The sequence below is a fragment of the Elaeis guineensis genome, chromosome 4 (genome assembly GCF_000442705.2).
Source record: "Elaeis guineensis isolate ETL-2024a chromosome 4, EG11, whole genome shotgun sequence".
In the NCBI taxonomy this organism is placed as follows: domain Eukaryota; kingdom Viridiplantae; phylum Streptophyta; class Magnoliopsida; order Arecales; family Arecaceae; genus Elaeis; species Elaeis guineensis.
The window spans coordinates 22261166-22272713 of record NC_025996.2 but is presented as its reverse complement, the minus strand read 5'-3'; the positions used below and the strand labels follow the sequence as shown (position 1 = coordinate 22272713).

The following is an 11548-nucleotide window of genomic DNA, read 5'->3' as shown; positions in this document are numbered from 1 at the left end:
TTATTATTTGCATATTTTTTTAATCATCTGCATGTATACCAATTCCGACACAATTGTAGTCTTTATCAACATTGCTGCAAAACAACAAACTTGATGACTTTTTGAATGTTATTCCAAATTTGAAAGCAAAGACAATCTTATACTTTTCAAGGTATTTTATGCGTCAACCTACTCCAAAATTGAGTTTCCAACGGCACAATTTTAAGGTCAAACGAATCCTATATAAAGAAGGATACGTCTACAATTGAAGTATTTCACTCAGAGAAGAAAACTTGAATTGAACAATAACGATAAGAATGAATGACTTAAAAGAGAAAACTCTGGTTATCAGGAATGTGTCAAAAAGAGCATGATTATCAAGAATATTCTATACTAACATCGCATTCATGTATGATCTCTTCAAACTATTATCTTCATTTTCGGATCATCTACATATCATACCAATTCTAAAAGTATAGGTATTGAGTACCAACCAATATATTCTTTGACTTTTTTCTTACCAAATAAAATTTCTTTGACTTCTAAATTCCATTTTAAGTTCTAGACCAAAACCTATTTTATACTTTTCCTAATCTCCTCTCCCTTGGTCTCCTTCAAGATTTTGGTCCCACTCCTGATGAACCCATTACAACTTAAAATATGTTCTTATTTGCAAGAATTAATTTTGACTTTATCTTTTTTTTTAACAAACACCCGTAGGTTCAAATGCACTTAACAGATATGTTAAAGGTCATATTGATCCTATTTGGTTGCAACAGGAAGGAGTTTGAAGAAAGTCATATAGCTTATAAGAAAACATTATTTATACCACTGGTTTAGTAAACTCATAATTATTGATTGATCGACTCTGATATATGCTATCCTGCAAATATTGTAATATTCAATTTATTTTATCATAACTAGTTCAAAGATTTCAATTAATTTGAAAAAATAAATTTTATCTATTAATTTTTTTATGGTGTAAATTATGTATCCATGTTAAGTAATGTATTGCAAATGTAAGTTAACTTCTTGTATCAAATCACTGAGATTTAAGCTTAATTCGTCAATATGTAGCATGTATCAAGGGAACATACTAGAACAGAATGTTACTAACGAGTTAATCTAGTAATGCATAGTTCTATTCAGAACAAAAGATATGATTCCATCATCATCAAATGTAATGCCATTTCCAATAGAAAATTATATATGATTAAGAAGACAGAGTTGATGATATCCCTCCTGGAAAAAAAGAAAAAATTGATATTCTACACATCAGTTACCAAACATCTTGATTCCTGTTGAGGGCATGGTTTGTGATTGGAGAATCACTTTATAAGAGTGGTGGTTAAAATTGTTTATACCAATAAATAGCTAGAGAGTCGGTAATTGTTCTCATGCAACCTCTCTCCCGATTTGTAATTTTGAATTATGATTAAGTACCTATAATACTACAAGGGGTGCAATAGAGCCAAACTGAGTCGAGTAGGTAAAGGCTCGAGCTTCGTCAATTCAAAATACTTGGGTTCAAAATTTAACTCAAGATTGATCGAATCTTAATATTCAAGCTTAAACTCAATTTGATTTTGAAAGAAAAAATGGTACTCAAAATCGACTCGACTTGAATATCAATCAAATATACTTGAGTTTAAGTTCAAACTTGAATTTAAGCCTAGATCATAATTAAAAAAAATAACATAAAATAAATATTATATCATATTTTAAATTATTAAATTAATAATATATTATAAATATAATATAATATTATTAAATATATATATTTTTTATTATACTCTCAAGCTTTCGAGCCAAATATTTTGCTATTTGAACTCCACTTAAAAAATTATCCGAACTATTAGAGCTCGGTAACAGTCGAGTCAAACTGAGCTTAGACCCGGCTTGAGCTCAAGCTGCTCATTCACCCTTAATTACTGCTATAGGACAATGATGATGTTTTTGAGGACAACAATTTGGCCATGCCCATTCTAGTTTTATTAGACATAACAATGATGATGGGTACAAGGAAGCTATACAAAGAAAAACTATCACAATATATCATTTTTCTTTAGAAAAGGATTTGGAACGGAAATGAGCAAGCATGTTCCAGTAATATCATATTCATAAAACTTTTCAAATATTGTCATGTTCAACGTTCTTTCAATCATACGCATGTATATGAATTGTAAGGATGTTGTAATATTTTGCACTCTGAGTACAAAACAAGAAACGCACTGACTTTGAGCTTGGTTGCAAGTTTCCAACAAAAACTTCTTATGCCTTTTTATTCCTTCCCGACGGTCCCCTTTAGACGTTAGCCTTTAGGTTTCCACTCCTTTTGAAGCCCATGGCAACTTAAAGATTTATATCATACAATTTTAGTTTATTATTTTCTAAGAAATAGCATTACGTGAAATGATATAGAATTAAATGTGCTTGCAAATATGTTAACGTCATTTAGTTTTATTTTATTTAAAATGACAAGAATTTAGAAGTAGATCACATGCCCTACAAATATTTGAGAAAATGTTTTACCTCCTTATCTAATAAAATTATCATATGAACGATGCTTCCAAAGCACAAAGTGACTTGTTTATCTTTCAAATGCTCCAACTGGTTCAAGGATGTGAAATTTTTATTAATTAAAAATATAAAACGAATTTTTATTTATTTATTTGTTGAAAGCATATATCATGTACACATAACCAAGCTTGATGCATAAATTTTAAGCTTTTATATATGTTGTGGTCAAGAGCTTATGACTCGCTCCTGCATACATAATGATGATCTTCCTCCCACACCACAACAATATCAAAATAAACAAATCCAAAATTTTATTTCTTCCAAAGTATATGTCAGAGGGGCATAAAACCAAATATTTCAAATAAAAAGAGACGAACCTACTACTCACAAATCCATTCAGAACTTCTACACTCATGAATCATAATTCCTCCATTCTAAATTTACTGCCAATCACTCTTGAAGATCATAAATGGAATAAGCAAGTCAAGATTTATATCCTGCACATTACTTGCTATGTTTCCTGATTTTAGTTTATTTTTTTACTTGGTTCGGCCACTAGAGAATCGCATCATGCAAGTACTAATGGGGCAGAGGTTCTGCGCAACAAAAAGTAGGCTATTTGATTGCACAAGCTTATTCAGAACGCGTGACTAGGGTGGCACAGCAATAGAGAATCCTTCTGATTTTCTTAAGCCATACCATAATTTAAGAAGTTTTCCGCGTGCAAACAAAAATGTTGCAAGATAAGCTTTGATTCGTCGATAGAAAGTCAGCCACTAAATTACTCAAAAAACAAAACAAAAAAAAGGGTCAGCACGCTTCCATGGAAGCCAATACATCATCTAACTTAATTTAGTGGAGAACACTTATAGACGATAGAATTCAATATGTGGACCAGCGAACACAGCGCTGGCGAGGGGTGATTCTTTGAATTTGAGAGTTGATTATTGGGTAGTGTTATAATACTTGGAGAGATGCAAAGAAATTTTCGGTGCAATTGCTTTAAATATTTTATTTTTTTTAATTTTTTATGTATATTTTATCTGATTAAAAAGAAAGAAAAGGGAGGTCAAGGGGGACGGGCGTGGGCGCCGGCGGAGACGCAAGCGGGTCTAAGCGCGCCCGTGCTCGCGCTCGCTGCCGGCTCCTACAAGACACGCCCGGGAGTCGTCCCTCCTTTTCCATCCAACTAGTAGCTTGCAATCGCTCTTCTCTTGGACCGTACTCCTCCCTTCATCCAACCCAAATACGAGGGAGCTGATTAGAATAGCATCCTCCGTTTGTACCTTTTGCATGTTAAAAGCCGTGCGATGACCATCCCAAGGAACGTAAAGCTTATTTGACCAAACTATGCCTGCATTGACCCAACCTGGGCGCTGAAACATTGGGCTAAGATTAACTACCTACGGGAATGTGAAGATCCATTGACCATGTCGACAGTGTTTTGACCCACCCTTAATCGTATAGTTTAAGATAAATGTTGGACTAGCTGTGTTTCTTTGGATAGATATACTCGCCATGGGATCTTGTCCCTGGTAGACCAGCTGCAAATGTGAGACGTTACTTCTTTTTGTCAAAAGAGGTTTAAGGTTCAGAATTAGTGCTTTTGTTTTTCAAAAATTTGACCGAGGCTGTTCTAATGAGTAGATCTTGCAATTTTTCTATTTTAAATAAGTCTTAATTTCTCTCTTACACAAACAGCCGCTAGGATTTTCTGTGAATATTTTTAATACTCTACCAAACCAAAATAGCGCAAGATCTATGACGGTGATCGAGTTTCCTCCACGAGATTATGCAACCGTCGCAGTTGAAGCCAAAGTTAACGAAAGAATTGAAAGGAAAACAAGATTACTGCATCCCAAGTTAGGATCTGACTTTTAGGTTTGGAAAACGTTGATTGGTTGAGCTCAGTTGAAGTAATCTCTATCGTCTATAATCTCTGCATAGGTATTTCATAGGAGATGTCATCCCTTACGTTACAATGAGAGCTAGCACATGTATTAGTTGCATATCTGAAACTATGACCTTGAGAAGAAAACTCTAGGTTTAAGAATTTAAAAGGAGACGCTGCGACGTGCAAGTGGCTTTTGGCGTTAAGAATCGGAGTTATTTATTTTATACTGCTTCTGATTCAGAATCAAGGTTCCGCATCGTAAGTTATGATTAAATAAGAGAAGAATGATGACGAGCAGATGCAGCGATTCGTTGATGGCACAAAAAGATGTCAAAGAAATTAACCATCATATTTATAGATAGGGATCGAAAGAAAAGAAAATATGGTGGAACATGCTAGGAATACCTAATGTAATTTTGTTCTCCACAGAGGCTAATTACATTTCAATTGAATTAATAACTAAAATTTATTATCAAATTAATATTAAAATCAATAAAAAAACTTACAAACCAGATTGTCCTAAAATGATTTCCGACTCTTGAAGAAATTAGAATAGGAGAGGAGAGAATTTTTTCTTGCATATCTCAATCCACCACAGCCGCACACGCGGTGCGTGTGCTCGGATGAGCCAGATTGGACTATGCATGCATGTGTGATTAGGCCTAAAACTATTAAACTCTTAGGCCTCGGGAAAACCCAAGAGAAAAATTTTTAATATAAAATTCTTCTCAATTTTTTTCCTATCCAATGTAAGACCAAACAAAATAAAGAATTGGAATTTGGTTGGAATTGGGTGGAGAGAATTTTAAGTTTTCAATTCCCCCGGTAGTTTAATTGTTTAAAAGTATCATCCAATCGGAACACTAATTGGCTTTGCTAATAATTGATAGTCAGAACCTATTAAATATCCACTTCTAATCGAGTAAAGGCCTTCTAACAGATGTTCTAACGTACTAGAATATGTATGGTTGGCCCTTGGCGGTCTGGAATACCATTATACTACCCATCGTTTGACTCTCAAGGGATTTTAAGAGGTGCAAGGGAGAGATTATTTTAATCAATGTATTACGTCCATGTTCAGATCATAAGTGGATCTTTGGGATCTGTAGGATACATTAAGGCAAATTTCCACCTGGCTCTCTGCATGTAGATTCTCCAACAAACTGCCTGGTTGTTGCAGGACTGTGCAACACGTACTTCTCCTAAAATTTTATAAAGCCTCCTAACATTTTTATTGAGCCCCACTGCCTGCAACAAAAGCTACGCATCAAAGGACGAGCAGGCCAAGACTTACAAAGAGAAAATCTCAAAGTGGAAGGATCTTTCCTGGGCTCCACCGCTCCGCACCAGTTGGGAATGAGACTAGCCCACTGCAACCTTAGCACCATCCGAACTAATTATTCCCCTAGTTTTCCTGGCATATATATTAAATAATAGAACTAAATATGCAATCGCCATCTAGTTAAGTACAACGTAGACGTAATTTGGCAATTCCCATCTAGGCTCGCCAACGCGAATCTAGTTAACCTGTACTGTTCTACCTATCAAATCCAGACCTATGGGCTTGGGAGTCTTCCAAATCCTAAACCAGAAATTCTGAAACAAGTTAGTTATTAAAGCCAGGTTCGCTGGCTTTAACCAAAGTATATGAGACCGTAACAAAGTTTCAAATGCGCAAAAGCGCAGGTTCCAGGCCATTAATTAAATTATACAAAGCTCCAATGAGGATCTGGTCAGAATCAAACCAATGAAGCGGACGAGCAATTCGTGTGGGTCAAAACTTCGGGCCCAAATTAAGACAGGTGCATGCGACCAAATTGCGTTTGCCTCCCACTGGATACTGGCAGGTAGGTGGGGACCCATTTAAATCATCGGACCCGCCAGTCCAAAGCGCGGGCAACTCCATTACGGCGTCAAAGATTTCTAACCAACCAACCAACCAGCGGGTGGAACAGTCCAATCGATGGTAGTTGATGGCCGGCGAAAGAGGTTCAAACTTGGAAGCACCAAAGACTACTAAATTCCACTCGCTCTGGCACGAGAGCACTCGTCCTTCTGGAATGGCCGGCGACCGAGTCTTCACGCGGCCGTCTCTTCAGATGTTACGGCCGTCGACAGAAACCATCCAAAACATAGGTCATAACACAGTGGAGATGGCTTTTTTTCTTTTCCTTTCTCCAACTCTTATCTACAAGACACACCAATCGAAAAGGCACAGTTTATGACGTTTATAATGGACTCTTCTCTTTCTCTTTGTAATATTAATGATGACTAACATCCTCGTTACGATACAAGTAAACAAAGACAAAAACGGAAAGAAGAAGTAATAAAAATACACAGGGATTCAAGTTATTGTGGAAGATTGATGAACCGTGATTGTAATCACCAAATTGGCTTTCTCAGCTACATCATCCACCGTGCTAGGTTTCGGCTGGTGCAGTTTTTCTTCATGATCAGGTTCGTTTAAATGGCCGTTGCGAATTCCGGCGTCGCGTGCTGCACCGGTCAGCTTCTGCGCACGGTCGGCCTGCAGGTCCCAGTCGGTGCGGTGGATGACAGAGAGCATGAGCACGACACATGTGGCCTGTGCAGCGAGGAGGCCGAGCCAGAGGCCTTTGAAGTCGAGCCGTCCCCAGAAGGCGAGGCCGACGGCCACCGGCATCCCGACCGCGTAGAAGGAGCCGAGGTTTATGTTGGCCCCGGCCTGCGGGCGTGCACTTCCTCGCAGGACACCGCAGCCGGTGGTCTGCGGGCAGTTGCCCAGCTCGCACATACCCAGTATCGGCAGCACCGATGCGGTGAGCACTGCGATGGCTGGGTCGTCGGTGAACATCCGGGCCCATGCATGACGGACGGAGACGGCGAAGCTGAGGGCAATAAGGCCGAGGAGGAAGCTGGAGGAGAGGCCGACATAGGCGGCGCGCCGCGCGCGGTGAGGGCGGTTGGCACCGAGCTCGTTGCCGACGCGAGTAGAGACGCCAAAACAAAGGGAGGAAGGGAAAATGTAGATGAGGGAAGTGGTCTGTATTAAAATGCCCATGGAGGCGACGGTGGATTTGGGGTTGAGGAGGAGGCCGCAGAGGAGGATCATAATCTCATACCACCACCATTCCAGGCAGACGGAGACGCAGCTGGGAAGGGCGAGGTTTAGAAGAGAGGACCAACCGCGGAAGCTCTCCGCGGAGGGAATTATGCCGCCGGTGCTTTTGTGGGTCCCCGAGAGGTAGACATAGGCGACGAGGAGGAGGAGCAGGTTGAGGTTGGACCAGACGGAGGCAAGGGCGACGCCGGGGATGCCGAGGCGAAGGACGGAGACCAGCAGGTAGTTGATGGGGAGATGGAGCAGGGCGGCGAGGGCAGCGGCATAAGTGAGGGGGAGGGTGATGGACTGGGAGCGGAGGTAGATGCGGAGTGGGTGGAGGAAAGACAGAAGGAAGAGGTCAGGGAGGGAGAAGAGAATGTAGGACTGGGCGGCGGCGGAGATGGCCGCATCCTGGCCGCAGAGGAGGAGGAGCGGCCGCATGTTGGTCCAGAGGAAAGCAATGGGGATGGAAACCGAGAGGAGGAGGAGAATGCTCCGCTGTAGGGCGAGACCGAGGAGGGAGAGCTTCTTGGCACCGAACGCCTGGCCGCAAATTGGCTCCATGCCCATTGCCAAACCGGAGAGGACAGAGTAGCCAGTTATGTTGGCAAAGCCGATGGCGAGGGCGCCTCCGGCGAGGGGGAGGCCACCGAGGCGACCGAGGAAAAGCATGGAAATCATAGAGCGGGAGTAGATGAGGAGGCCGGTCAGAGCCATGGGGACCGCCAGGCTTAATATAGACTTGGCTTCCACAAAGGCATGAGCTAGCTCGGTAGGCGGCTTCGGCTTGAGTATCGGAGCATCCTCTGATGGGCTCGTGGTCGTCTGCTGCTTAATCTGGACCAAGGGGACTGTGAGCAGGCCGTGGGGTTCTTCATGGTGGTCGCATTGGCACGGCGAGGGAGAGTCCGGGGTCCTAGCTTTACACATGGCCGAGTGTTTGTTTGGCCTATTCTTTTTCTTCGCTTCCAGAGAAGGGTTTAGAGGACTTCAGAAATAGGTTGAGATTGGCTGTATAAGTATTTATAGAGGGGCAGAGAGGGTTGATCCAAGAGAGAAGGGAGGGGTGTTGGCGACGAGTTTTTGTTAGGCTGCAGACATTCCCACGGCTTTGCTTGGAGGGTATCGTTCGTCGTCTTAGACCCCTCCCGAGCGAGACGAGGAAAGCAGCTCGGCCTGCAAATCCTTGAAAGAAAACGAGAGGGAAAGAGTGAACGGCTCTCTCTCTCCGTTTCTCCCAAAACTATCCGTGTGAAAGGAAACGATCGAGAGGCCCGGGGCGAATTAGGCGTAGCTCCGGGGTTTATATATATCGACGGGGGGAAATCCGCATGAGTTGTTGTTCCTGAGGAACTCCTTTCGTAGGTGGCCCTGCCAATCCCAAAGCAGCTAGCTGAAAAGGATAACGGTGAGTTATTTTGTAGATTTATTTAATTTTGATATGCGCATGTTGGCACACGCATACGTGGTGCGTGATTAGTGCTGGCTTACGCATTATTCTAAGGTCAAAAATTAGCGCAAATTAAAACTTTCTAGCGATTCAAAGATATCGTGCTTTAGAACTCTTCATTTTGCAGCGAGGTCTCTCAATGGCAACAAATTTGACTTTCTGATAGCAATAAATAATTTGACTTCAAGAGGGGTTGGTGCTGGCTAGCTAGACGAGCATATACACCATTAGAGCATTAATTTACGCCCTGTAGGGAGAAAGGGGTTGCAGCCATTTTTATTGGAGAGCATGGACCCTCCACGGTGCATGATGGACAATTAGCATACATCATATGTTATTTGCCGGTCATCCTTCGCACGACGTATACTACGGTGCATCATGCGCACCACAGAGGAGCCGGTTTCTTCGTTGGATCGATCCCAGCACATTACAATCATGTTGGGCCAAGAATAGCGGATCAAAACCAAAGGGGTAATTAAGTAAGTTTTCCTGTGCAAACACAGAGATCGATTGGGATCTCAATCTGCATCCATCAAGGGACCCATTCATGGAATGAGCCACCTAAACACCCACGAAGAGCAGAGTCTCTGCGTTTTGTTAAACAGTCTCTTCGGTATTCTTAATATCCACGCCATGTTCGGTATACAATTCTTTCATCCAGTTTTTTAGACAATTAGCATCGTGTAGGTATCTACCTAAGCATGTGCTTTTCTTTACCCACTCTTATCCATTTGCTGATCATCTTATCTCTTAATAATTTAGCGACGCACATCCTACTGAAGCAGAAAGGCATGGGTAATTCACTCCATAGTTAATTATCCTGCTCATTAAAAGACATTCTAAAGATAACGATTGTAACATGGCAAGATGCGAGAGTAACATGGACCTCGAAAAGAACAGAAACAAGTGAAAAAAAAAAAAAAAAAACTACATACGAACATTACCATAGTCAAACAGGTTCACTTGAAAATATCCGACTAGAAGAAATAAACCACTAACTTTAGTGACTACGATTCTCTGCATAGCTGTCTTTGGAATCGAATCTTATGTGGGAGTAGCCAACAGTGATCGGCAGCAGATAAACACCGCACTCTAGACACTTGGTAGAGTAGATGTTTTAGAGAGAAAGCTTGGAGCTTTGTTAGTGGACTCATCGTGGGAAATCAATTCAGTGAGGTTTTGATTCCATTAAAGATTTACTAAGGGAGAGAGTGCAGTACACTAGGTATTACAAGATAATTTATAGGCCTGAGTAGTTGGATAACAGTAGAGCTCGCGCGGCCACTGATGCCTACACTTAAACATATATATTCTAATAACCCGATTGTCCTCTTCTTGAACTCCTGGAGATTGCCTAAACTCTGGGAGTTGCTTGCCGCTGTCAGCGTAAGCGGTCGATGCCAATTACTGGCTCAGGTGAGGCTTAAGGCTAATGTATCTACTAATTATTCCGTGCCCTGTACGAGCTAAATATCTACTAATTATTCCGTGCCCCGTACGAGCTAAATTCTTGTATTCCTTTTCTTGTTTAGACACTTCATCTAGATAAGTTTGCAATTATTATTTGAATTTTTTTGATCCTATCTATACTCCAAGATCCATCCAGTGATCATGTGGAATTAAACGCATGCCCGTGCAAACCTTCACAAATGCGATAGGCAGTCCTAGATCAATAATTTTATGACCACTTGGTTTTAGAAACTTCCTATTTGGGTGGTATAACAAGGATTCTAAAATTTAACGTACTAAATTCTAAGATGATTGGCGTGGAGGGGGTAAAAAATTATAAAATATATTTTGGTGCGGTGATGTCAACAAGATGGATCCAGGGGACAATTACCGGAAAGATTGAAATCCAATACCATCCTTCTGATCAAAACCAAAGTCGGATGATTTTTAAAATAAAAAATTATAATCATCATCAAAAAAAAAAATAATTGAGACCGATGCCAAAAAATAATTTTTTTATCCGTTTCAAAATTTTTACATATAAATGATCAAATTAAATATATCATCCATAATTTTTATAATATAATTCATATCAATCGATCTAACAAAAACATCTAAAAATAATAACACCACCATCCAATAAACTCAATAATTCAAAAATAATAACATAATTATATGATGAATATAATAATCTAAATTAAAAATATATCTAATACATCTTGAAATTGACTAACGAAAGATCACCATCTAGCTATGGGCCAACCATTCAAAACTTATTATGTGGTTGACCCAAGAAGGTGCACAAAATGTTCTCTGCATCTCAAACTCTCCCCATAACTAGCAACAACTCAGTCATAATCACTGTTAGCTTTAGCTTCTTAATAAATATGATGCCCAGTAAATTCCTATGGCCAACAAGTGCAAGCGAGATACATGGTTTATTACTTTATCAACCAGTGTATAGCCCTAAACCATTCGGTGACGAACTCCAACCCTCGTCTATATATTGTGTTCCGGGGGCGCTCTAAATAAGATCTCTTTCAACTCTTTCACACTGCCTCTCTACCTCTCTGAAGCCTTTTCTTGTCTTTCAAAAGTTTTATTTGACTAAAGCATCAAAGAGTCCCTCACTACACATGCTCCGCTGGGTAGACCACTTTGCTTTTATAGTTTT

At 40.5% G+C, this 11548-nt stretch overlaps 1 protein-coding gene across 1 annotated transcript; it reads right to left on the bottom strand.

Annotated features, from left to right (window-relative positions):
* Positions 1-6611: 6611 nt before the first annotated feature.
* LOC105043394 (protein DETOXIFICATION 49) lies at positions 6612-8808 on the bottom strand. Its single transcript, XM_010920921.3, has one exon. The coding sequence runs from the start codon at positions 8403-8405 to the stop codon at positions 6738-6740; it is 1668 nt and encodes a 555-aa protein (XP_010919223.1). The 5' UTR covers positions 8406-8808; the 3' UTR covers positions 6612-6737.
* Positions 8809-11548: the final 2740 nt, after the last annotated feature.